Source organism: Agelaius tricolor, unplaced genomic scaffold (assembly GCF_023055355.1).
Source record: "Agelaius tricolor isolate 1412-34295 unplaced genomic scaffold, bAgeTri1.0.p SCAF_4, whole genome shotgun sequence".
Classification (NCBI taxonomy): domain Eukaryota; kingdom Metazoa; phylum Chordata; class Aves; order Passeriformes; family Icteridae; genus Agelaius; species Agelaius tricolor.
Genome location: NW_027269264.1, coordinates 21,073,526 through 21,101,337, shown reverse-complemented (window position 1 = coordinate 21,101,337; position 27,812 = coordinate 21,073,526). Strand labels below are relative to the sequence as shown.

Below are 27,812 nucleotides of genomic sequence, written 5' to 3'. Positions count from 1 at the left end.
TCACGGGAGCCTCACGGCGCCCGAGCCTGCACCGCGCTGGGCGGAGACGCCGCAGGCCCGCCCTCCCCGCCCCGCCCCGCGTTCCTCGCGGGCGCGGCGGGTGCCGAGCGCCGCCGTCCCGGCCTCTCTCGCCCCGCCTCGCCGCTCACGGTAAGCGGCGGTCGCGGACGGGGTGGGGCGGTGGAGCTTTCTGTGTGCGGCTGCGCCGCGCGCTCAGGCTGGGGCCGCGGGCTGGTGGCGGCAGCAGCGGCCGCCCAGCAGCAGCAGCAGTGGGTCTGCGCGTGTGCGGCGGCAGCCCAGCCAGGAGCGGCGGGCGGGCGGCGGCGTGGGACGTAGCGGTGAGGCCCGGGGAGGGTGCGGGGCGAAGGGCGCAGGCAGAGCCCGCAGGGGCACCGAGAGAGGGACGGAGGAAGGGGGAGCCAGCGGCGGCGGCGGCGCTGCTGTCCCGCAGCGGGGCGGGCGGCGTGCTGGCCCCTCCTCTGCGGCGGGACGGAGGAGTCGTGCGGGCAGGCGGCAGTGCCCGGCGTCCCCGGGAGGCTGCGCGGGGCCCGCTGAGCAGCGCCGGAGTTGGGGTGACCTGTGGGAAGAGGAGAGCCCGAAGGGCCTGGTTGTCCCGGGATGCAAGGGGGAATTTAATTTATTTCAACAGATTTCTCACGTACTTCCTCACCACAGCCTACTGAGCTTGGCAGTCCCTGCGGTCGCTAGAGAACTGGTGACAACTTGACGGCCCCCGATGGGGAGTAAGCCTGGCTCGGCCGAGGGAACCCCCGGGCTGCTGCTCAAAAGCCATTTTATCCTCCCCTTTGTTTTTGTTAATTCCCGATGCCCTGGAGGTCCTCTGCCACTGGGGCCTTTGTTTGAAGCTTCCGTGGCGGCTGTGGTTAAGCTGCTCAGGGCTTGCCGAGCTCGCAGCTGTCTCTTGCGGGAGCTCCGTCAGCAGAAGGGAGTTCAGCGTTGCTGATACCTCACGGGCAGGCTGACCGTGGAAGCGTGGAAGTCCTCAGGACTGCCCGCGTGTCGGGAGGTTGCGAAAGAACAAAACCAATTCGAAGTAGCTGGTCGGTGGAGTTTAAAATGTATAATCCAGTTTGAACTTGCTTAACTTAAGTGCTGCAATCTTGATACTGCTTTCTGCTGAGGAAATCGTAGGAAATAAGTCTTTTTTCAGTTTTACAGTACCATCTTTTTAATTTCTGTTGCAGAGCAGTAGGAGGACGTATAGTCTTAACAGTGTAAAAGAACAAATAGAAAATTGTGATGTCTGCATCTGTTGTTATGCTTCTGATTTGGTTTGAGGTTTCACAGTGTACAAGCTACTTGTAAAGAAATTATGCATAAGAAAAGCTTTTTCTTAAAGAGTTGTTTTTAATAGGGTTTTTCTGTTGGTCTTGTATAACAGTAGTTGTTTAAATAAAATGTTAGTTCATTTCCCATTCTCACCTGATTATTGAAAAGAAAAAATTATTCCCACAAAGCACCTTCTCTGCTTTGTGCAAATATATGGTGTCTCTGACAGGAATTTAAAGGTGCAGCAGCATGGTTATGAAAGCTACGCTAGAAGATGATGATTCTGGATGGGAACTCGGTATGCCTGACAAGATGGAAAAGAGTAATACCAGCTGGATAGATATAACCCAGGATTTTGAAGAAGCTTGTAGAGGTGAGTTGTAGTCCTTTCATTCTGAGAAAACTTGGAATCCTTTGGAGGGCTGAGTGTAGTTCTTTGAGCTTTTTTGAGCAATAGTTTGACCCAGGTTCAAGCTTCAGATGAACAAGCATTGATTCCTTGTTAACTCTGAGGTTGGAAGTGTCATGAACCACCTCACTTTGTTTTCTCTTCCAGATTACATAAATATCTTTTTAATTAAAGTTTTTTCATCTTATGCATTTTCACATCTGCTTTTTTTCCTTTGCAAAGATTTCTTACTCTCTCTTCTGCCAAGTGGAAATGTCATTCCTGCATGCAGAATCAACACCCTATTTCTTTCTTGCATATTTTTGGATCTCCATGGTCCAGTAATTTATTTAATTCATCAGTGCATCATTTTTCATCTTTGAAACAAGTCTGAGTTTTTGAATTGATGCAATGCATCTCAGTAATGGGGAAGCAGTTGCTTCCATTTAAACAGTACCTTTATTACTGTCAGGTGCTACTGCTAGTTTACAGTTTTTTCAACTGATTTTATGATGACACTAAGGAAAGATAAATATAAAAACTGCATCTTACCACACAGAATATTACATAATGATAAACACAATTTCTGTATATTATTTCTCTATATTACTCTAAATTACTTATGAATAATTATTTCTCTATATTACTTATATCTGTAAAAGACTAAGACACCTGAATAAAGGAGTAGAGGAAACAGCTGTATTCCAGGCTATTCAGATGCTACTATTTCACAGAATAATCATCACAGAATGATTTGTGCTGGAAGGGACCTTAAATCCTCTCATTCCAACTCCCCTGGCATGGACGGGGGACACCTCTCACCAGAGTGTGTTGCTCAAAGCCCCATTCAGCCTGGCCTTGAACAGTGACAGGGATGGGGGATCCACAGCTTCTCTGGGCAACCTGTTCCAGTGACTCACCACCCTCACCACTGGAATTTCTCCCAGTATCTAATCTAAATCTCTCTTTTAGTTTAACCGCATTTCCCCTTGTCCTATCAGTACATGCCCTTGTAAAAAGTCAATCGCCAGCTGTTTTCTGGCCTTCCTTTATGAACTGGAAGGATGCTAGCTGGTCCCCATAGACCTTTTTCTTCTCCAGGCTGAACAGCCCCAACTCTTTCAGCCTGTCTTCACAGGAAGGGTGCTTTAGCCTTCCATTCATTTTTGTTAACCTCTTCTGAATTGCACCAACAGATCCATGTCCTTCCTGTGCTGGAACCCCAGACCTGGATGCAGTATTCCAGCTGGGGTCTCATTAGAGCAGAGGGGCAGAATCCCCTCCCTTGACCTGCAGCCCAGTATATCAGCTTTTTGTGCTGAGTGCACTGTGTACTTAGTAATTCTAAAACTTTTTTAATTCCTAGAATAACAGAGGGATGGGGGCACACTGTTAACCACTGGGGTGTTATTTTTTTAGTCTTTCAGTCTTGAAAGCATTCTGTAAGTAAAAGCAGTAGTGTCATGGGTTGACCTGGGCCAGGTGCCAGGCACACCCCAAAGCCACTCACTCCCCTCTGCAGCTGAACAGAGGAGAGAAAATTTAATGAAGGGTCATGGGTTGAGATAAGTACTGAGAGGGATCACTCACCATATATCATCATGGGAAAAACAGGCTCAACTTAGAGATATGAAGGGAATTTATTATTGACAAAATCAGAGCAGGGTAATGAGAAAGTAAAATAACCCTTAAAAACAGCTTCCTGCCACCCGTTCTTCCTTCCAGCTCTGCTCCTACCACAGCAGCACAGGGAGACAGGGAATGGGGGTTATGGCCCGTTCATCACCTGGGGCTTCTCCCACTGCTCAGGAAGAGGAGTCATTCCCCTGCTGCACCATGGGGTCCATCCCATGGGAGACAGTTCTCCATGAACTTCTCCAACATGGGTCCATCTCATGAGCAGCAGCTCTCTCTCAGTGACCTGCTGCAATGAGAGTCCCTCCCATGGACACTCCCAAAACTGCTGCAGCCTGGGTCACTCTTCTACAGGATGCAGTCCTCCAAGGACAAGCTGCTCCAGCATGGGAACAGGGCCCCTCTTTCCACAGGTGTCCCATAGGTTCACAACCCATGGGTCTCCTCCACCAGCTGCAGGTGGATCTCTTCATTCCCATGGGCCTCCATGGGTTGCAGGGGCACAGCTATTTCACCATGGTCTGCAGGGGAATCTCAGATCTGGCACCTGGAGCACCTCCTCTTCCTCCTTCTTCACTGACCTTGGTGTCTGCAGTGCTCTTCTCCCATGTTCTCACTCGGCTCTTCTCCATCTGCAGTTGAAGCTGTGCAATTTGGGTTTTTTTGTTTTTCTTCTTAAATCTCTTACCACAAGGTATTATTGTTTCTAATTGGCCCAGCAGCATATCCATCTCTGGAGCCACCAGGGATTGGCTCTGCTGGACATGGAAGAAGCTTCTGGCACCTTCTCACAAAAGCCATCCCTGTAGTCATCCCCCCACAAGCTACAAAACCCAGGCCATGCAAATGCAATGCAAGTAGAAATGCCTGATCTGCTTCCTGCAGTTTGTTACATCTTGGCATAAGGCAGTTTGGTGCATGGCAAGACTACCCTGGAAAAGTTGTGCTAGTAGGATGACTGTAATTGTTTGTTTTGTCCTTTTCCTTTATAGAACTGAAGTTAGGAGAACTGCTTCATGACAAGCTGTAAGTATGTGTGTGAGATGGTTCTGGCTTTTAGATAAGATTACTGCAAACATGTTCATGTTACCTAATAACTAAGCTTTTTTAGACTTTTACTTTAAATAAAGTATTTGAAGTAAACAGAATATCATACATTCTTAGCCGTGTGTATATGCTGCGCTTGTATGAATGCTGAACATATCTGATGCTCTAAGTATAACATTACATTTTTCAATGTGATTGAAATTCTGTTTCAGAAGTTCATAGCATATCTTATGATCTGTGGTGATTACATTACTACACTATCTTATGGGACTTGCTTTTATGAAAAAAGGCCAGAAAAACTTTAAACCTGGTTACCCCAAGTGTCACTATAAAATATTTGATAAACAATCTGTATGCCTTAATGCAACATAAATATCATGCTAAAGCAGAAAGTGAGAACTCTACACATTGAAAGTATATTTCAAAGAAAAGCGCGTGGTAAAGACTTGCTGAATTTGAAACTAATAGCTCAGAAAACAGAAGCATTCTATTAAATGAAAACTTGCTTAAAAATGTGGGCACTGATGTCAGTTGAATCAAAGCAAATTTTCAGGTGTAGTTTTATACATAAGAGCATTTCAGAGCAAATACAGCAAATACAGAATTTAAATTCTCAGAATTTAATTGTGCTACATTCAGTAAACTTTTTGTATTATAAAGCCTGAAGTTCTGACAAATATCATGATAAAGTGAAGCATTGTATCTCTTCATTTGTAGGAAAGTCTTTTAGTGTGGTTCTTCTGCAAGCTTTTTTTCTTCTGCCCTGACTGCAAGTGATATGTTGTTACGTGCTGAGTTTTTTTTTTTTTTTTGCATCAGTTTTGTTAACATGCTTATTTTAAATAAAGCTGCTATTTCAATATATATTAGTCTATGTTATGTATATTGTCATTAGTGTGTGGGGGACGTATCTTATTTGGTTTTTTGAATGTGGTGTACTAAGGAACAGCTTGTTCAGTTAATATCAGTTTATGATTTTGCATGATGTTTGAGAAGATGCTCTGAAGTTTATAGAAACAAGTGTGCAAAGATACAATAGTGGGATATTTCACACAGGAGTGTTCTTCATCCTTATAGAAAGGTTAATAATTTTCTTTTACTTTTAGCCATCTCTTTTCCTATGAATTTGTTGAGAGATTCTTAACTTCCTGAAAACCATGATCTCTGAAGATCAATACTGATGTTCACATACCTTATTGTCTGTGGTCAGAATATAGTGTACTTGGTTTGTCAGTCTATGTTCTTTTTGGTTAGTTTGCAAAGACTATTTTGTAAAAAAATTACATTGAGCACATTTATTTTATTTCTGTTCCTAGTTTTGGTCTTTTTGAAGCCATGTCTGCCATTGAAATGATGGATCCCAAGATGGATGCTGGTATGATTGGAAACCAAGTTAACAGAAAGGTTCTTAACTTTGAGCAAGCTATTAAGGTTTGTATGATTTTCCTGGGTTTACCTACACTGTCTGTAGAAATACACATTTTTGTCAAATTACAGCTAAGCACAATAAAAATTGGAGGACAGAGGTTGAAAAACTTGCTGTTATTTCAGAAAAAGTAATGCACTCAGAGGCAAAAGTATTTTTTTATGGTAAACATTTGGAATGGAGACAGAGAACTCTGTTAAACACTAGCTAAGTCATGTACAATGCATCCAGGATTGCATACATTGGGCAAATTAAATGATCAAATTTGCAGCCTTTTTGGTGTTGACCTTTAAGGCAGTAAAATACTACAAGTTTAAAAAGCAGTCTTGAAAGAGTTGGTCCTGCATATTACTCCTTGTTCAATCTTAATTATGATGATACAGTTTTGTGATTTTACTGTTAGCAGTTGACTGGTTTTAAACTTTTCTTGGCTAGTAATAAATAAGAATTCTTACTTTAGTCTTCTCTTTGGGTAGTTTTATGTTTGATCAGTGTTAACTGATGGGAATTAAAAGGTTTTAAGAATTTGAGACATGTTGTAAAGCTGGTTGGTAAAGCTAGTGGCATACAATTACTCTGAAGTTTTAAACAAATTTTACTTTCTTTTTTGGCTTTGGTACAAATAAGTTGTATTTTGTCTGTATGCTTTCATAGTATTTAGAACTTCGGTTGTTTTTTTTTGTTTGTTTTCAAAGGATGGCACCATTAAAATAAAGGATCTCACTTCACCTGAGCTGATAGGAATAATGGACACGTGTTTTTGTTGTTTGGTAAGCATTTTTCTTTTCTTTAGGTTAGATGGTTTTGCTTTCAAAATATAATCCATTAGTCCATCTTAAAAAAAAAAAAGAAAAAAACTGGCAGAACTCAAAAAAAATATTTACCGAGCAGAAAATACATATTTATATTTTAATTTCCGTTTAGTTATTTGTATTATCTATAATGAAAGGCTTAATTTTGATTTTTAATTTTTTTTCTATAAGAAATATGGAAGATAGCTGGTAGCACCTTAAAAACTTTAAAAGGTTTTATACTTTCTGGTTTTCTAAATGCATGTTATCCGATTGCCTGCTGTGTATTTATTGTTGTTTGACTGTGTTGTAACCTGAGCATGCAGTAACTGGTAGCACTCTGTTGCTCCTTTATGTACAGCCAGAATTGACTGAGCTTACAGAAGCATTTTGAACAAAGAAAGTAAATTATTTAGTAAAAATAAGTTGAATATCAGTTACTTATTAATTGCAATTTTTTTTCTGTGTATATGCTTTAATTTTCTCAGTGAATGATACTCATTATTTTCAGTTATTCTTCAAAATTACATCAAAAATATTGTTTTAAAAAATATTTCCAATCAGTTTAGTCAGAATGACATGTAGAGATCATAGTATATCTGATTCAGTATAACATCATTTGTTTTCTACTCCTGGTCTCCAAAAGGGGACCATATTATAAATATGGTTCTACTTAATTTTTTACCATTTCAAGATAGAAATTTAACTTACTGAATCTTTCCCTGTAGCTTAAAGAAACATGGAAGTGGTAGGGAGAGAGGATTGTGATGAGAAGCTTTTATGTTGTAAAGAGAGAGAACATGAAGAACATTTGTGACTTGTCTCATAGTCATTTGCATTTGCCGTTCACTATTTATGCAGAGAAGGTTTATAAAATGTTAAGTTCTCTTAACATAATGCCATGTCTAAATCACAGGGGTTAGATCTGAACTTTATAGAAGAGGTTAATCCAATGCCAGAATTCTAGGCTTGAAACACCTTCGCTTCCTCTTTTTTGGTACTTAGAAGGTTGCCTTGATAAGGCAACTTTAATTTTAAGGTTTAGTTCCTTAATGAGACTTTGAAGCACAGTAAAATGGAAAAAGAATGGATCTATGAAAATGAGGACTTGGCTGTCATGAGTTAAATATTTAATTTCCTTTTCCCTAGATAACATGGTTAGAAGGACATTCCTTGGCACAGACAGTATTCACTTGCCTTTATATTCATAACCCAGACTTCATTGAAGATCCTGCTATGAAGGCTTTTGCTCTTGGAATCCTAAAAATCTGTGATATTGCCAGAGAAAAGGTTAACAAAGCAGCTGTTTTTGAGGAGGTATGTGTTTCCCATCTCCTATGGGGTTAAATATGCAACATTATACCATAATGCAAGTAAAACAATGTATTAGTGACATTTGTTAGTGTTTGATTCGAGGATACTGTAGGAAGAGCATTTCACCATCCTAAAAGTATTAGACTGGATACCTTTAAAATGCAGTTTTCCCCACTGAAGGTGGGGAAAAGGTTTCATGCTCTCTTCTCTATTTTCCTTGAATACTGGAGCCAGATAAATATTTTAATCAAGAAGCAGTGCAAGTCTTGTGGTTAACGATTTGAAATGTGTCTCAGTTGTGAAACTGTTTAATTTTTTAATTTTTCTGTTAGATAGTAATGATTGCATTTTGCCTAAAATGTCCATCTGGCAAGTGGGATCTGAGTCCTGTTTTCTGCGCTCAGAGCAATCTGTTTCCTCTGAGCTTGGGCAAGTCACTCTTCCTGACTATATCTAAAATGGATCAAATACTACTTTGCAGCTATAGTTCATGTAACCTATTGGTAGGTTACATGAACTATATGAAGGGCATATTAAGGATTTATGCAGAAAATAATTACCTGAAGCTGGATTTGGGTGGGAAAGTCATTCAGTGTATTCATTCTGAGTGCATTCAGCTGTGTAGAATAAATCTGGACTTCTCTACATGATAGAATTAAACAAAAGCACACCCCCAATCACTCCTCCAAAAGAGAAAAAGCCAGCAAAAAGACTCAAAACCTATTAAGAAAACAACTCCTAAAAAACCCAAACCAAAAAGAAGATCTCAAACCCCAATCTGAAAATGTAACTACAGCTTTTATATTTCACCACATATTGCTTCTTTGATTTTTCTTTATAGGAAGATTTTCAGTCAATGACTTATGGATTTAAAATGGCCAACAGTGTGACAGATCTTAGAGTTACAGGTACAGTCTGTGCTTTCTTTGTATCTGTCCAGCAGCCTCTTTGTCTTTTGAGCATGTGATTGCTTTCAGACACATCTGATTAATTGCTAGGAGTATCAGCTGTTAAATTTTTGTTTTTATTGTGGAAATTGCCGACTTGGTAAAAAAGAGATAAAATCATTTTTCCTTGGAAAAAAGGTTCAGTTGTCTTGTTACGTCCCTGAGAAACAGAAAAAGTGCTTTTAAATGTGCCAATGAAGTGGCTAGGCATGAGCTCAACATGGTAAAGATACAGACCAATGGAAAGTACGTTGCTTGAATTCTGCTTTTTTGCCTCATAATTTGTTGTCTTCCAAATAGGCTGCTTTAAAAAAAAAGCCATCTAGTAGTTCTACAGCTATGAATACATATGTTATTAAGTACATACATAAGTATGTATGTTAATGATGCACTATTTTTTAATGTGTATTTGAGCTTCTCATTGATATATTTTTGAAAAGCTTATGCACACTTTAGCTTTGCATCAGTTGGTCTATATTCTGATTTTTGGTTGTTCCAAGACATCCCCACCATTCCTCACAAGATTATTTTTTGTTTAGTCTTTGGCTAATGGATATGTAAAGCACTTTTAAGTTTGATTTTCCCCATAAAATTTCTTTTCCCCTGAGTGGTATAGGTGTGCCTAGAAATGCTTCTCAGCTTTTACTCGTGCTGTGATTTTTTTTCCAGGTATGCTGAAAGATGTAGAAGATGACATGCAAAGACGAGTGAAGGTATTGTTTTCATTTTTGTCTCGTCAATTATATTTCAGGTATACTTTACATAGGTTTGGGGTAGGGAGTTGGATTATGAGGAATGAAGGAGGGTTTTGTCATTATAGTGGGGGTTCTGAAGGACTGCCATAATGGTTTCTGTAACATGCTTTTAGTTTGCCTTCTAGCTAAATCTTCACTTTATTTGTAAACTCCTTAGTAGTTGCTTCAGTAGTAGTAGAGGCTGGAGTCATGATGCAGAAGATAACACTGGGCTAGGACACAGAAAGTAGGTATTTAACTTTCAGGTTTTAGGCAGATATACCATGTAAGGTTAAAGAAGTTACTTAATTTTCCTTTACCACAGCTTAAAATGTAAAGTGTTCATGCACTTCTCTTGCTTATTTGCAGAATTTAATGAGATAGTTCTTATTACTATAGGACAGTCATTCAAGTATCTGGATTATATTTTAAGAAATTTTGAATTTGAAAAATGATTTTTCGGGTTATTTAACGGGGGATGTTTTAGCGAAGGCAAAGGGATTTTATCAGTAGCTTCCCTTTGCAATTTTTAGTAAATTATTTGACATTACCTTGCAGAGCACCCGAAGTCGACAAGGAGAAGAGAGAGATCCAGAAGTTGAACTTGAAGTAATGAATTGTTTGCTTTTTTCCTGTATTTCATGGATGTAAATGGGAGATTTAAATATGGCGTAACCACACCCATGCATATAAGAAGCAGCCAGGAAATGTGACCACCCAGGAGCATGGGGAAGAGCTGGAAAACAGCAGGGCATGCCAAAGCTTTTTGTGCATCAGTTTGTGCAGGGAGGGCAGGAGCCCTATGGGAGTTCTGCACACCGCAATACAAGAAAGCCATTAAGGTATTAGAGAGTGTCCAAAGAAGGGCCATAAGGATGATGAATGGCCTTTAGGGGAAGCTGTATGAGGAGCAGCTGAGATCACTTGCTCTGTTCAGCCTGGAGATGAGGAGACTGAGGGGAGACCTTTTGCAGTTAAAACTTCCTTGTGAGGAGGAGGAGGGGCAGGCACTGATCTCTTTGATGGTGACCAGTGAAAGGACTTGAGGGAAAGGCCTGAAGTTTTCTCAGGTGAGGTTTAGGTTGGATATTAGATCAGTGTTTTCCCCCAGAGAGTAGTTGGGCACTGGAACAGGCTCCCTAGGGAGGTGGTCACAGCACCAAAACTCTGAGTCCGGGAAAATTTGGACCACACTCAAAATTTGGCCCACTTGGGGTGGGCCAGGAGTTGGGCTGGATGATCCTTCTGGGTCCCTTCCAACACAGGATATTCTATGATTCTATTACCTAATACCTACTACTAAGTAATTAGCAGTATTACTTTATTACAGCATCAACAATGTTTAGCTGTCTTCAGCAGAGTCAAGTTTACCCGCGTCTTACTCACTGTCCTGATAGCTTTTACGAAAAAAGAGGTAAGTTCATTTGGCGTTTCTGTGTTTGCATAGGGATGCTGTGAAATACCCATTTTTCATTCTTTAAGATCCGGAAATTACTGTGTAGATTAATGAGATTTGAATTGATGTGGATGGAGGTATAGCTTTGAATAAAGCCTTCCAGTGGCAAATACTTAGTTTTTGTTCAAAGTGGGAAACACAGGGAAGGCTAGTAGCTGACATTATTATGGCCTTGCAGAAAGACAGAATATTCATTACAAAACGTTTAGAAATATTTATGGATTTCTAATTACTCTTTTCACACATGAGCAAAACTTGTTGTTTGAGTTCAGTTCCCTCCTGTGGAGTTACCTGATGCTGGACAGTATTTTGTCCATATAAGAACAACTGTATGCTTTTCCTTTCATGTGATAGGGAATTTATATCTAAATATCTTTGGTCAGAGAAGAGGAATTGAATAGCATTCCATACAATTTGCCTGTTTTTTGAGGATTGATGTAAGATTTCCTAATTGCTGAGAGGGGAAGGAACTTATGTTTTAAGGCAAAGGGCTAGAACTACATGCTCCCCCAAGCAGACTCTCACGCATTGGTGTACAAAACTTTCAGTTGTAATTATTGTAAAGTCTTACACAGCAAAATATACAGCATTGAATTTATGTACAGATACATAAAATATGCTACCACACAAAAATGTTGGGTTGTTTGGGTTTTTTTCAGAACTTGGGTTGTATAAGAATATCAGAATTTTAATGCCCTTCCTTTTTTTTTCATACTAACATTAATTAGATAGTCAAAATGTGTTGGTTTGTAATGATAATTTTTTCCTGCCTTTCAGACGAGTGCAGTTGCAGAAGCTCAGAAACTAATGACTCAGGCAGCTGACTTGCTCTCTGCCATACACAATTCACTGCATCATGGTATGCAGGCACAGAATGATACCACTAAAGGAGGTATGTATCAAATTACACCATTTTTTCCTTTCCTGGATATGATCCCTTCATAAACATAAATACCTCTGTGTATTTTTAAAAAAAGTTGAAATCACTATTTACTTTGAAGTAAAACACTTGCTATGCAAGTTGTTACAGATTTGCATTGTTTGATTTTATTTTACCAGGTGGTAGTTCTCCTAAGATCAACACTGTCATTTCAAAGCCAAAGATAATGTGAACTTTTGATTAAGTGCATTGAACTTGGAATCAGTGTATATGCCATTTTAAAATAGGGAACAGTACTTCATTGCTTGTACACGAGGACTCAGGTTTCTTAAAGAATAATCATTGTTGTAGTTGGCTTGTTGGAGTCTCAGGAAGTTAACTGTCACTTAAAGAATTCATTTTAGCTAATTGAATAATTTATATTATTGAAGGGGGTTCTGAAAACACAACTCACATGCAGCTTTTCTCTCTCCCCTCCTCCTTCTTTAGATCATCCTATTATGATGGGGTTTGAGCCACTTGTTAATCAGAGATTGCTGCCACCAACTTTCCCTCGATATGCAAAAATTATTAAAAGGGAAGAAATGGTCAATTATTTTTCCAAACTAATAGACCGAATAAGAACTGTATGTGAAGTAGTCAACTTAAGTAACTTGCACTGTATACTGGTAAGCATGAATATTTCTTATTTAATACCAGAAATAAGATCTGAAAGTGTGACTTGCAAAAAAAATCATTCCATATATGCATGCTCTTGCTCACTGGAGAGAAAACTGAGCATTATGTATGTATTTGGTGTTTTTAACTGTTAGGCTCAATTTTAAAATTTACTATCTTTCCTGTTAGTTACTACTTTTCTTCTTTTGGTAAAGACCTTTTCTTCTCTCAAACAGCTCACTTTTCCTGTAATTCATTAAATAGTTATGTGTCTTACTGGCCAAGACCAAGCAAGTTTCGTTGGTTGAGGAGCTGTGTCTACAGCAACAGAACATAATTCTTTGCTATATATCTGATTTTTTTTTCAAATTCATTAAGCAGTATTTTGCACATATGCCTATAACACAGGAGGGCACTAAATAGGCATAAAGTTAAGCACCTGCTTATATTCTTTCCTGAATAACTGATGTTACTCTTAGTTACTGCCTACATGTATTAGAAGACATTTAAATGCTTGAAATGTTTTTTGGTATCCATGCATTCACTGGCTGATAAAAGAGATACAGTTACAGCAAACCTCTCATCTTCTTATTTCCTGCTAATTAATGAAGGGAGTGTTTGCATGAAGCGCCTGGTACCATTTAAACCTTGCCTGGGTTTCAATCAATTTTTTCAAACAAATTCTCAGTTTTGTTCAATACCTAGTATAGTTACTTCATGATCTTAATCTCCCAGTATTTTTTTTCTGTACTATCAACTTTCTAGTTGTAGCATATGAAAATTCAGAAACCTTCTTGTTAGGTAACGAGTAATTGCAGAAAGTCTTCATAATATATTTTGTTCTGTTCAAACTATTCATGGTCTTTCTTACAAGCTGTGTAAGCTATGCTGTTTGTGTATGCCTTTAGACAAAATGTAGGTGTATTTACACAGCTGTATATATTTGTTTAGGAGAGATGCGTGTGTGTGTCTGTAAAAATAATTTGGTGTATATTTCTACATATATAAATTGGCATATAAACCTGATTTGTGTTTTTTTCTTTTCCTACATATATGTTAGGACTTTTTCTGTGAGTTTAGTGAGCAATCACCATGTGTTCTTTCAAGATCCCTGTTACAGGCAAGTCCTAATTATGTCTACTATTAAAATACTTCTGTATTCATTATAAATTCATTTTCTTTAATATTTCAATAATTTGCATGTAAGTTAATAATCGTTAAGTGGTAAATAATGTTCTGGTGATATTTAAGTATTTAAGCATTATGGAAGAAATGCTTTGCTATGAGGATGATGAGGCATTGGAAGAGGCTGCCCAGAGAAGTTGTGGATGCTCCACCAAGCGTTCAAGGCCAGGAAGCTGTCCCTGCCTATGGCTGGGAGTTTGGAACTAGATGATTTTTAGTGTCCATTCCACTGCAAACCATTCTGTGATTCTATATATATAGGTTTATGTTTTGATCTATTTTCTAAAATAATTTTTAAACACTGTTGCTTTGATCATTTTAGTACATGCTAATTAAAACAGAACGCATTTATTTTTTTTTTCTCCACCATAAAACTGTGCCTGTACACACATTTTTATGCTGCTCTTCATGTACTTTTCCATTTTGGGGCTGGTATTTGTATTCATCTCCCTATTTGGACAGAACTTAATGTACAGACTGCTTCTATTGCTACAACAGTAAAACTGATGGTTGATGCAGAATAATAGGATGCCCCTAGATGCCAGAATTTCTTCACATTTGATCCCTATTAAACCATGTGTAGAGCCAATGGACTATAAATGTGGGCAAGTGAAATGTGTTCCTAGCATGTGTGTTCTCACCTTCCACTACATGTGCTTGTGTAATCCCTGTGGGTGCCTGACAGCAGAGTTTTTTCTTCAACTGCTGAAGAACCATGTAAGAAGGGGACATAGCACCCATGCAGGAAAGTTAAATGAGTATCAGACATGACTGATGGAAGTAGTAGCATCCAGAGGGATTGAAAAACATCAACAGTACTCTGGAATATATCCTTATCTTTGTCCAGAGAAGGCACATATTTTATGCTAATCTTCAGAAATGTCTGATGTACCATCCAAGAAATTGAACAATTTTGAATGCACTCTATTGTGCAAGTAATACAGCTGTATTTGGTGTCCTGGGAGAACCACAGAAGTGTCAGGTCTCAGTATTTCTGAGTCTTTAACCTTGGACCTAGCTGAACCATTTTAATTCTTTAAGTAATCTTACAATTTTATTATATAAAAAAGGTATTGCCAGAGCTTTCTATTAGTAATTCTAGAGCATTACTTTTATGTTAAAACATGTTTCTAAAAGCACATCTTTACTTTTAGACAACTTTCCTAGTAGATAACAAGAAGGTGTTTGGCACTCATCTCATGCAAGACATGGTAAAAGATGCCTTAAGATCTTTCGTCAGTCCTCCAGTACTTTCTCCAAAGTAAGTGGATCTTGAGTGTACTTGTATATGTTTACATGTTTGATGAAAACGTATTTCTGCTTACAAGAGCAAACACAATTGTACAAAAAACATACATTTTGTACGTAGTGCTTACGTATGACTGACTCAGTTGCTGTTGCTGCACTCATGTTTCTTTTTTGTTTTGTGCTACGTAGACTGGTGGCATTTATAAAAAATATGTATGTACATGGATATTTCCTTTTTAGGTGTTGTCTTTATAATAACCACCAGGCAAAAGACTATATTGATTCCTTTGTCACACATTGTGTTCGGGTAAGTGTTCTTTCCAATTATAACATGTATGTGTGTGTGAGAACTTGGCAGATGTACATACATTTGAAAATGAGACAAATTATTTTACACACCTGACATGAAAGCAAAATTGAAGAAGTTGGCCATCTTAAATTGGTAATTCCTTTTAAAAATCTGGTGTAATTATTGCTGGTTTTCTTCTGCTTCCAGATTTTTATTTAGCATTTATAAGAAATCTGCATCTACTACCTCTTTACAAAGTGTTTCATGTCACAAATGCCTATCACTAATAAAAACAAAATTATTTTAATACTCTGTTCAGTTTGGTTTTTAGGATTCTGTTTTTGAATGTGGCATGATGAAAATCTTAAGAAAATCAGAATTATTTAGGTTGGAAAATACCTCCAAGCTCATTGAGTCCAAAACCAGCACTGCCAAGTCCATCACTAAACCACACCCCTAAGTGCCACGACTACACATCCTTTAAATACTTCCAGAGATGATGACTCAACCACTTTCCTGAGAAGCTGGTTCCAATCCTTGACAAATTTCATAGTGAAGAAATTTTTCTTAATATTCAGTAAAACTTCCCCTGGCACAACTTGAGGCCATTTCCTCTTGTCCTGTCAATTGACAGAAGAGATGAGCCCCACCTGACTGCACCATCCTTCCAAGTGATTCTAGAGAGTGATAAGGCCTCCCCTGAGCCTCCTTTTCTGCAGGGTAAAATAAAAACACCCGTAGCTCCCTCAGCCAGTCCTCACAGGACTTTTGACACAGACCCTTCACAGCTCCATTGCTCTTCTGTGGACATGCTCCCTCAAGGTCTCTCTTGTTGTGAGGGGCCTAGAAATAATGAGATATGAGGCGAGGCCTCACCCACCAGTACTGAGTTCAGAGGGACAACCACTGCCCTGGTCCTGCTGGACACAGTGTTTCTGAAACAGGCCAGGATGCCATTGGCCACCTTAGCCACCTGGGCACATGGATTTAGGTATAAGAAACACCTCTTTAGCCCTAAGCATTTTACTCTGGTGACTTCCTAAAGGATGCTGACTTAACTTCACATCAGCTTGTGTGCAGAGAATTTGGCTCTTGCATCACTCCATAGAGTTTGTTTTCCTGCTAACTTGCACTTTGTAGGGAGTAATAAGGAACCCACTTCATAATATAGATGTATAAACCAGGTGCCTAAATAGACATCATAGTACTTCTCCTGTAGTTTCAAAGTTGTATTGGTAATTTAAAATTACACTTTGCTTCTTTCAGCCATTCTGTAGTCTGATTCAAATCCATGGACACAACAGAGCTCGTCAGAGAGATAAACTAGGTCACATCCTTGAGGAATTTGCCACACTACAAGATGAGGTAATGTCCTAGGCAGCAGGCCAGCAAAGTTTCTGTCCAGGTATATTAATGCCAGAGTGAAGCATGGTACTAAATTCTAAATGAATGATGGAAAATCCTTAAGACAAGGACTCCTAAAATTTAGCATATTTAACAAGAAATTTTTAGGTTGCATCCAAAAACTTTATGCTAGATGTGTTGAACAAAAACATACATTTTCTAAGATTTACTTTGTCCAATAAGTAGACTTCAGAATGACCTGTTGTGATGTAATGTAATGGTAACTGCACAGCTTTTAGTCTCTATCCTGCTTGTGATTATCAGTCTGCAAGATGTAACCAGGGGGAGATAGACAAGGTGTGCTTACAAGACACCTTTGAAAATTCAGCCTTATACCTATGTAAAATGGAAACGGCAAAATTTTATAATTTATAAAGTAAAACGTAACTCTTAAAAATATGTGTTCCGACTGATTTTTGGACATCTCTCAAGAATGGGGAGAGATGAGAAGAAAAAATACATTCTCTCTTACTGGAAGTTAAGTTTCCTCAGCAGTGAGAGCCATATAATAATAAAATATTTCCCAATATGGCAAGGAGGACAATTGAGGAACTTGGAGGGAGATTTTGTGTGCTCCAGCTTTCTTCAAGATGGTTTGAGTTTGTTGCAGTATTGTAGCTGAGGCACTGTTGTTTTCATTTTTGTAGCAGGTTATATGGATTTTTCTGTTTAGACGTACTGATGGTATTCCAACAGTGAGAGACTTTGTCTTCCATACAGCTTGCTTCTTAAGAAAAAATTGGTCTTGGCAATATTTTAGTTACTCTGGTGGAACTTAGTGTGTTTCTTGCATATAAAGCTTATAAATTTATTTTTTCAGTACAGCTAAGTTTTTTTTAAAAAAAAAGTAATTCTTGCCAATATAGAACAATGAACACCAGCATGTAATGAGTTCTGAGTTTGTGCTCATGTGACTGCTAGTGATCTATATACAAATACATTTAAAAATTACAATTTTATGTATCTAATGTTCTTGCTTTATTACTGTGTAGAATATTTTTGTTCTGTGCAGCAGAATTTACTTAGGTGAGTATCTTTACAGTTTTCTGACAGTTCTAGACTTGTTTCCATCTTTTAATCTGGAGCATAAATTTACCAACCCAATTTGTTAAGATTTTATTTCTGGCTTTTTTTATTTCTGCTGTTTCAGTCAAATATTTTTCCTCCTCTATCTATTACTTTGTCCTTTGTTTTTTTTTCAACAGGCAGAGAAAGTAGATGCAGCGCTTCATAGCATGTTACTGAAGCAGGAACCACAAAGGCAACATCTGGCTTGCTTGGGCACCTGGGTCCTATACCACAACCTTCGTATTATGATACAGTATCTTCTCAGTGGCTTTGAGTTAGAACTTTACAGTATGCATGAATATTACTACATCTATTGGTAAGAAGATGCTTTATTGACAGCTCTTTGAAGAGGGATGCTCCCAGAGAGCTATAATATTTGAAGGAGGGACTTCAAATATGATTTTATGTTCTCAAGCTTGATCAGCACTGTGTTTGGTTTACCTATTTATAACATTACAAGGAGAGAAAAAAAATCTGTTGGTCTCTAGCTTTTTAAACTTACTAAATAGCCTACCTTTTTTCCTGAAATAGTAATTCTCACTCTGTTCAGCTTTTTCGCGGAGGGTCTTTTATTGACAATGAATGAAATGTGTGCTAATTTTGGTAGACAAGAGGTATGCAGGAGAAAAGCAATTTATTCTTTTCTGCCCTTGTAGTATCAGGATCACTAGTCTTATTGATCTCTAGTATTCTGGAAAGTTCTGCAAAGTTTTAAGTCATAACTGTAATCTGAAAGTTGACTAGGTAAAATTAACTTCTTATCTGGGGTATATTTGAAGAGACATCCTCCACCTTTAGTGAAAATGATCACATTATCTGGAAACAGAATACTTTTGTTTTTCGACTTCCATTCACATTAATTACTTTTCATAGTTAATGGCTTGTGCTAAAAGAGAATTTTAAATTTTTTTTTAAACTACCAGGAGATTTCTATGCAAGACATAAGCCTTCTTACGGAAAGATTATAAGAGTGCAAATGACACAAACTTCAGTGTATTGCATTTCTATGTTATTTCAACAGTGGATTAAGTATTAAGTGGAAAATTAATATTTCAGAAGTCACCAGAAGATGGCAATCTTTTTCAATTAGTAACTGAATAATAACAACTTTTGTATGAGACAGTATTTTCTACCTGCCCATATTTCCCTCTACAAATTTAATAAAACCACTCTTGGTTGGAATTGTCATGTCCACTGCTTTCTTACTCGAGGAGAAAAAAGGAGAAGCAGTTTCTGAGAGGTAATGTGCAAATGAAACTCAAATTTCTCAGTAATTTTTCTTCTGATTACAACATTTTAATAACTATTACTACATTTTTATTGTGCTCCAAATCTGTAAAGATTTTTTCTATTCTTTTTCCCCTATTCCTTTTGATTTGAAATCAAGTTAAGATATTTACTGGACTTGCTTCCACTTTCTAAAAAATGTTCCTAAAGTTGTCTCTTTAACTCTGAAAGAACTGCATATGGATGTTGTGGGTCTGTGGGCTTCGCCCCTTTATGTAATAATCCATAGCTTTTTATGTTATATTGTTATATTGTTTCTCAGAATAACAGGTCATAACAAAAGTAGAAAAGGTATTAACATAGTATCTTTAAAAAAACCCACTTGATTTGGTGGGAGAAGAGTTCTAGAAAAATTTGGTCTTACAGGAGTTTTGAAATAAGAAGCTTAGACTTCCCTTAGTAAATGTGTAAGAAGCTTGCATACCTTGAGCTGTTAGTGGTTGAATCTGAACCAAAACATGAACGTAGACCAATGTGTTGATTCCAGCCATGCAAAACAGTTGTCACGGCCCATAGGAATTGTCCTTTGCTAGGACGTGTCCTTCACCTCTTGGAGCAAGCGCCTCGGTGGTCAGCGGGACGCGCGCAGCACGAGTGCGCAGTGCGCTGCAGCCGTAACTGCTCCTGTGTGCGGCCTCTGTGCAGGTACCTCTCCGAGTTCCTCTATGCCTGGCTGATGTCAACGCTGAGCCGCGCCGACAGCTCTCAGATGGCAGAGGAGAGGATAATGGAGGAACAACAGAAAGGCCGCAGTAGTAAGAAAACGAAGAAAAAGAAGAAAGGTACCTAGGTGTAGAGTGTTAACACCTTTTTTTTCCTTTTCATGCAGCTATGTAGAATTAAAATTCAAAATTTAAACAGGGAACACTGATATGAGTAGAAAAAATATCCTGATGTTTATGGAGGCTGAATGTAAAACTTTTAAAAAGTTTCCTATTTATTTAGTTAGTTTTTTACTTTCAGAAAAACACAAACTCATTTATATTCACTATATATAGTTTCATCAGTTGTGTTATGTGTTGGACCTTCTCAGAGTTTATAATTCCTGCAGAATTATGCTTTTAGTGACTGAAACTAGATTCAAACACTAGACTTTCAGCATATTTCTGTAATTTCTATTTGGCTTTAGAGGTTCTTCAAGCATGTTTCTTAATTATACAATGGTGAGTTTCCGTTTCTTTTCCTTGCCACCTTTTCAAGGGGAACAAACAATTGGATATTGCTCAGGATCATATCAACTAAATTCCCTTGTCTCTTGATGTTCAGAAAATTACTAATGTACTTGAGATGCCAAGTGTTGGGCAGTTTGGCTCTAATTAAACACTGGAAACTAAAGGGAAACTTAAAAGAAATGCTCTCAGGATTATAAGGATAAAAAGTGCTTTAACTTCTTAGCCCTGGAAGTCAAAAAGATCCCTGAACTAGGCCTCTTGCGTACAGACTGTAAGTTTGAGGCTGTTGTTCAGTGTTTTATAATGTCATGGGAATACCACTGACCAGTTTATTCCATTTAGAGTAGGATTGTGTTCATGTGACTGGTAGGGGTGTCCTGAGGTTTTTTTATGTAACCAGGAGTCAGGTGAGCAGAAATGCATGTCTAGGCTTTGTATGCTTCAGTTATTTTAAAATATAATTAAGAGTTAAATGACTTTGTGGAAATTTGGAAGAACTTCTCTATCTGAAATTAATATATGTACTTATACTGAAGTAAGAAAATGTATTTTTATGTAAAATTTGCAGTTCGCCCTCTCAGCAGAGAGATCACCATGAGTCAAGCATACCAAAATATGTGCGCTGGAATGTACAAGGTAACTCATTTGTCTTCTTTTTTTGTTGTGGTAATGGAAATTAAGTTCAAATTTATAATTTTCTATGGTAAATTCTCTACAGTTTTTCTATCCTTCCACTTATACCTACATCATAATTTTGATCTTCCTCACAGCAAAATATGACATAAAGCTAATACTTTTCACTATATTTATCTTTTTCTTTTAGACAATGATCGCCTTTGACATGGATGGCAAAGTAAGAAAACCTAAGTTTGAACTGGATAGTGAGCAAGTTCGGTATGAGCACAGATTTGCTCCATTCAACAGTGTTATAACACCACCTCCAGTGCACTACTTGCAATTTAAAGTGAGTAATTGTCAAACATGATGCTGCCCATGCTTTTATAGAAGTAATTTACTCACCTGTTTTAAATATCACTGTCATGATAAAAAGAACCTCAGAGTTCACATTGAAGCTATGTCACAATGGCAAGGACTTCTGGCTTTAGTTTTGTGAAAGATGTATTGCATTGAAGTCTTTATAAACTTAGACATTTAGCATTGGTCTGATATGGCAGTTTAAGATGGTTCTGTTGAGTTTCATGAAAATAAAATCTCTTGTAAGTCTATTGAAAGACTTCTTGGCTGTAGTTAATAATAGCATCATGTTTTTATTAGTGCAGCTAGCAATTGGAAAAATAAAGTTAATTTTGAGTGGTGTTTAGAAGGGACCAGTGGAGACTTGTCCAGTCTCCTTCTTGAAGTGGCATTATAAATCACATTACCTGTGTCTTTGTCTAGCCAAATCTGAAAAAAGTCAGGGTTGGAGATTTTCCAACCTCTTTGGTTAAACCTGATCCGGTTATTTTTTTCTGGTCATTTAAGTCACAGGATAACTGATTGAGGGCTCCATTGCTCCCTTTTTTTTCCTAATGCCCAATGTGAATTAGCCACAACCTGTGGCCTCTCATGTTATGCTGTATGCCATTATGAACAAGGAATCTTTATCTTCTGACAGCTTTATAACTGTCTTCGAAGTAGTTGTAGGCTGCTATTAAAATTACCCATTAGCATCCTTCCTATAAAACTGAAAAAGTCCAGGTCCACTGACCTCTTCTTGTGGCTTATATGCTCTAGGCGCCCAACTATCTCCACATCTCAACATCTTTCTTGAACTGAGTGGATCCAGCCCTGGATGCAGTATTTCAGATAACAGAACACAAATACTGAGTTCAGGATGATAACCTTCTTTGATATGCTGACCATGCTCCTGCTTGTATAATCCCATATGAGGCTTGTCTGATTTGTAGTAAGACCACCTTGTTGGCTCATATTGAACTAAGTGTTTGCTGTTCACCCAGCTGGTTATTAGTCTCATTTGTGGGGTTAGTCTGTACTGAAACAGTCCTATTTTCTATTCCAGTTACTCTCCCCAGTTTTAATGTTATGAACTGTTGTAGTGGAAATTAAGAAATTATCGTGGTCTTGTCATTAAAGGTTTTTTTAAATCTGTAATCAAGAACAAAAAAAAATTGAAGAATCAAAATTATATAAAACAAAGTTTTGTACAGTTTCAGCATCTGACTTGCTGTAGCCTTGAGTAAACAATACACTTTTTTAATCTACTTTTTTCCTGTAATATCATACCCTGTTGTGTGCCACTATTAAAGCAAATGAATGTGAACTTGTTCAAGAGAGAGACTGTTTTATAAAGATTATGAGAATTTCATTATGTTTTGTTGCACTGTAATAGTTGAGGACTGTGTTGTTGCTTGGGTTTTGCCATTTTAGTAAATATTTTCAATTTCAGTTTTGATTTTTAAAACAGTATTTAGTTGACATAACTCTTCTCTTGAATACAGTAATGTGATAAAAACAATATCCTGGCAATTTTAAATTTCAATTTTATATATTTTAACATGTGTTTATGTATTTCTGTAACACACTAGGAAATGTCTGATTTAAATAAGTATAGCCCACCTCCTCAGTCATCAGATCTCTACATGGCAGCTAGCAAGCACTACCAGCAAGCTAAAATGATTCTTGAGAATATTCCGAATCCAGACAATGAGGTAAGACTGCAATACTAGGAAAACAAGTATTTGGTCGAAATAGAGTAAGTGGTTTTTTTCAGCTGCATCTCCTTGAGATCCAAAATGTACTTCATCAAAATGGTGAGCAAAGTTGAGTGCTTTGAATAAGGGGTAGACAGTGGTCTGTGTCAGTACAGCAGTTCGCAGAAAGTTGTGCTCACAGTTAAAAAAAGCTCTCTCTGATGAGGACATGAGATGCTGGATAACAGCTTATTTCCTTGCATGCTGCCTTCTAGCCCCTTTCTAAAAGCACAGCACTTGTAATCAGACAGTGATAACATGCCTGTTGCACTTGGTTGGCATCTAGTAATTCAGGTGGACTCCTGAGAGGTGGAGAAAACAGGTTTCGGTATCATTAGAATGAAAACAGTATTGGTCTTGGTTTGGGTTTGGCACTTGTTCCCTGGAGCAGTTTTCTCAACACTGAGCTGTAAACATGGGTAGGAATTTCTCCCTTTTTGACCATAGCCTAAAACCTTAAGTGTCTGTGACTCTATTTTGGAGCAAGGAGGATGCTTTTTCTGTCAAATCTAAGCAGATTTAAGAATAGTTACAGGATTAGGTCCTCCTTAGAATTTAGGACTCACTTTCTCCTCTCTGGATCATGGTGGTACTCACACATGAGCTAACTGAGGCAAAGTTAGTTAAAAGGCAGTTTTGAGCACACTCAGAGCACTTCCATGCAAAAAGCCACCAGTTTCATACATGAGTTCCTCTTTCCATTGTGTTGCAATGTTGAAGATGCCTAGAGTCTATCTATACCTTTATTTGTGTGAGTGCCACAGAACTTGCCATAGTTCCCATGTTTTTGTTCAAGACTTGTTAAAGCTGTGGTTTCTGTGGCCTGTTGAATTTTTTAAAAAGTGAGTATTAAAATAGATGCACCCTTCATTACATTTAATTAATTCAGCTGTTGTATTTAAAAACAAATCCAAAACAGTCTGATCTCTGTTAAACTGATCCTGTAAGAGAACTCCTGTATTGCTAACAGAATATCAACATTACAGTATTATCTTTGAAATAATTGTGAGGTCAAATGTTTTGGCTTGAAGACTTCTTTCTGTTTTATGTTTAGGTCAATCGAATTCTAAAAGTTGCAAAACCCAATATTGTGGTCATGAAGCTGCTGGCAGGAGGCCACAAGAAAGACTCTAAGGTAAGGAAATGCCAGCTCAATTGAATATAAAATGTTCACATACATTAAGGTTGGATTCAATGATCTGGAGATTTCCCAACATGAATCGTTCATCTAATTCTATGTAAAGCCACGACAGATGTCTTAAGAGCCAAATGAGTACATTCAAGCTGTAGTTACTCTAAGAACAGGGAAAGTAACTTAATTTATTTTTCTCCTGGAAATAGTTTGTTGTAGTTAAGTAAATATTCTAACCTGTAAATGTTTTCAGAAAAAAAATGGGAAAAACATGTTGGACAACACAGACTATAAGAGTATTCCTCCATAGTGGGAACAAACAAGCGTAACAGCAGCTTGTGTGAACAAAGTGATGGGAATGCTGGCTGCCACAAGGACAATGTTTTTTCAATCTGTTGCTGTTAAATTTTTTTTTCTGTCTGCAGGTTGTTCTCGTACTAAGTATTAAATGCAGTAGTACTGCTGTCTAGTGTCTAATCTTAAACCTTTTCTTTATAGGTTCCTCCAGAATTCGACTTCTCTCCTCACAAATACTTCCCAGTTGTGAAGCTTGTTTGAAGTACAAGACATTTTTTTAGAGTACCTGAAGAATATCTGTGTAGCAGATACCAGCTTTAGGAGGCAGAATAACTAGTGCTGCACTCGGACTACGAGGGACATCCAGGATAAAAATACTGTCACGTGGAATATCTGTACTGCTGCCTTTTTGTGATTTGAGTGACAACTGCTGTTTTAAAGTGGTTTGTATAAAGTTTATTGGATTTTATGCGTGAAGCTGATTTTAATCAACTGTATTATTAAAGAACATGGTATCTTAGTTGATATTATTACAGATTTTCATCATAAATAATTTTTATTACTGAGTTCTGACAAAGTGGTGCATTAGGAACGGAATAAAAATCATGCAATAGAGCCTCTTGTCTGATGTGCACAGCTAAGCTACTGCAATTCTGCATTTGCAGTCACTTGGAGAAATTTTGAGTTCCTGTATTTTTGTATAATTGTATCAGAATTGCTCACTTTGCAAGTAGAGAAATGTTGGAGTTTTTTTTCTCACCACGTCCTCCAAGCTAAAATGATCTTTATAGAGATCAAGAGCAGATGAAAATTAGTCGTTGAGCAATTGAGTAAGTGATTCCTAGTTTGAATTTGTTCGTCTTTGTTCTCCAAGTGCTGAAGAATCTGCACAGCAGATGCTCCAGTAGTCACTAGCAATAGCACCAGACACTGAAAACTCTATTTTACCAACTCTGCAACTTTGTTACAATCCTAGTATTTGTTTGTGCAAACAAGGGGTTGCTACATTTGCATGATCTTTATTCTCCATTTTGACTGCAATGGGGCTGCTCCATCCTATTGTCTTCTGTAGTTATTTTCAGGTAGATTTCCAAAACAGGAGAAGCCCCAAATGTATCCCTGCCTTCCTGGAATAGTTATGCCTTCCAAGCTTTCAGATGTGAAATAATAGAGGTAAGCTGTTGTGTTGTAGCAAAAAAGCAACCAGGGAAGAAATGTTTTTCCTTTGCTACAAGCAAGGAAAAAATGTTCAAAAAAGCAGACCTGGCCCTGGCCAAGTCATACTTAGGCCATACAAGCAAATCCTTTATTGGACACGACAAATCTTCATTTTGGTGTACAAGGACTTCCACTGTAGGGATGAGCTTGTAACTCCATATTGGCCATACAAAATATTTTTGGTGTTAATCCTATCACCTGATTTTACTGTGGATTAATATCACTTCAGCTTCATCCCCTGAGCAGAAGCACTGCAGAGCTAGAGCTTGAAAACAGTGAGTAACCTCTGAAGTAGAACACCCACTTGTCTTCCAGCAATTTGCAGCTTCCTGAAATAAGCAGAAGTACTGTCCTGAAGACATGTTTTTTTCCAAATTCTCTGCTAAAGAGATGGCATATCACATTACATGTTTGCTTATCATCATGATTAATACACTTGAATGCTTCCATATGGCTGCCAAAGGAATAAAAAGCCTGGAATATGCAGAGGTAAAATGGCACAGAACATTCATCTGGCTTCCTGTAAACAGTCACAAAATCTTCCCATCTTAAAGATCCTGAACTACATGACAGTAGCTCAAGGACAGCCTTTTTTATTTCTCCAAAGTAAAAGAGAAAGCAAATTACATGTGATTTGTGGAACCAAGAAAATAGCAATAATAATATTTCCCCTTCTAATTACAATTAGAACTAGATGAATTGTACAAAATAACATCAATACACCAGAGAAGATTACTTTTAAATGCTTATCTAAAATGGATCAAGTTTAGTTGTAAAGAAAACCAAACAAAGTGCTAATAAAACACCAAGATGCTTAGAGAAAAGTAGTAATTCCTCACAGAACTAAAAACTTTAGTGAGAGACAATACTATGTACACCACAGTTCCAAATTAATCTCTTGTTCAGCTACAGGTCTTTTAATTCAAAAGTTCTGTACAGTAGACATACAGGCCTCTTGCCTACTAGAAACCTACCACCCAAGTTAGATTGAAGCACTTGAAGTCATTGTGAATAAAACTGTAGTCCTTGATTTTGAACTGCTGTTATGCATGTTTTCGGACCCTTTGCCCTCAGAGGTTTACAAGTATGCTTTGTACAGAGGGGTGGGCATGTTTATGAAGGACAACATCCAGTTGGCTAGGAGAAGCCCAAAAATGTACAGAAGCATAGCCAAAAAAAATAGTTTTAAAATAATCCTCTGGCAATATATTAATTACCCTTAAGTGTTTGATTCTTTGGAATTTTTAACTTGGTACTGCTAAAGCTATTCATACAACTTGATTTTAGTGTTTCACTGTCTATTTTTTACTGTTCAAATATATGCTTTTTAACAATCAATATTAAATTCCTGATCAAATTAAATCTCAGCTGCATAATTGTTTACAGATTAAATCCTAGGAAAATGGTCAGAAGATGGGTAAATATTTTTTATTTTATTATATTTTATTTTTTTAATATTTTTTATTATTTTATTATACCCAAATTATGGGTAAACACTTTGATGTTCAAACATGTCGTTATTTGCAAAAAATATCCCAGTAACCAGAGCTTCCCAATACTTGTCAGAACAGATGCTCATTCCTCTTCTCTCCCATTTACAATCATGTTTTCCCTGCTGTGTTGACTGTAGTAGCCCAGACCAGTTAGGTCCTACTTAAATGGTGAAAAACTGTTAGTGAACTGTTTCTGTGTTAGACTTAACAGGCATCTTTTGACTTAACTCTGACCTTCACTTGATGACAACTCATACTCTCTTCATACACAAAAGAGCCAGCCCTATCTTAAGGTACAGGATAAACTAGTACACTGAAGAATGACACACCACAAAAGGAGTTACAAAGTGAAGTGCTTTAACGGAAGGGAAAGACAAATTTGTTTTCCTAAATGGAATGCTGGTTGGCAAGTTACTCACAGCTGTCTGGCAGCTGTGCTGTCTTGATAGAGGTTGGTTCATACTCACAAACAATGCTCCAAATACAGGTGTCGGTCTTGGGAGCAGACACAAATACAAAAATTTCTTCAAACCAGCTGCCTATACATGGTGGTTGGACTGCAGTTAAGGGTGTAAAATAGTAAAATAGTTTTTAGTTTACATTTTAGTTTACATTTAACAAGTTTCGTTTAGATTTAACAGAAAAGACTGCAGAACATTAACAAGATGATACATTGAAATTAACATACAACTTCACAACAACTAAAGCCTCACCTCTGGAAGACTGCCTTGTCTTCTAAAGGC

The 27,812-nt window shown here is 37.8% G+C and overlaps 1 protein-coding gene across 4 annotated transcripts; it reads left to right on the top strand.

The window, feature by feature from the left end:
• NAA35 (N-alpha-acetyltransferase 35, NatC auxiliary subunit) lies at positions 1-26,938 on the top strand. 4 transcript variants are annotated; one of them, XM_071424831.1, is made up of 23 exons: positions 1-150; positions 1,520-1,663; positions 4,306-4,339; positions 5,677-5,791; positions 6,482-6,556; positions 7,727-7,894; positions 8,733-8,799; positions 9,508-9,551; positions 10,131-10,181; positions 10,903-10,986; positions 11,806-11,920; positions 12,398-12,576; positions 13,626-13,685; positions 14,905-15,011; positions 15,239-15,305; positions 16,554-16,652; positions 17,897-18,075; positions 19,692-19,828; positions 20,787-20,854; positions 21,042-21,182; positions 22,765-22,887; positions 23,984-24,064; positions 24,560-26,938. In XM_071424831.1, exons 2-23 carry the CDS (start codon positions 1,540-1,542, stop codon positions 24,617-24,619), a joined length of 2,178 nt encoding a protein of 725 aa, XP_071280932.1. In that variant the 5' UTR covers positions 1-150; positions 1,520-1,539; the 3' UTR covers positions 24,620-26,938. The 4 variants fall into 4 exon arrangements, with proteins under 4 accessions (XP_071280932.1, XP_071280931.1, XP_071280933.1 ...); XM_071424830.1 differs by lacking the exon at positions 1-150 and adding an exon at positions 179-338; XM_071424832.1 differs by lacking the exon at positions 1-150 and adding an exon at positions 881-1,061.
• Positions 26,939-27,812: the final 874 nt, after the last annotated feature.

Bases quoted from the DNA above. Each gene is read 5' to 3' on its own strand.
- NAA35 (XM_071424831.1), top strand. From the start codon at position 1,540: ATGGTTATGAAAGCTACGCTAGAAGATGATGATTCTGGATGGGAACTC. The intron at 6,557-7,726 runs GTAAGCATTTTT...CCTTTTCCCTAG, and splicing joins ACACGTGTTTTTGTTGTTTG to ATAACATGGTTAGAAGGACA. The intron at 21,183-22,764 runs GTGAGTAATTGT...GTAACACACTAG, and splicing joins TGCACTACTTGCAATTTAAA to GAAATGTCTGATTTAAATAA.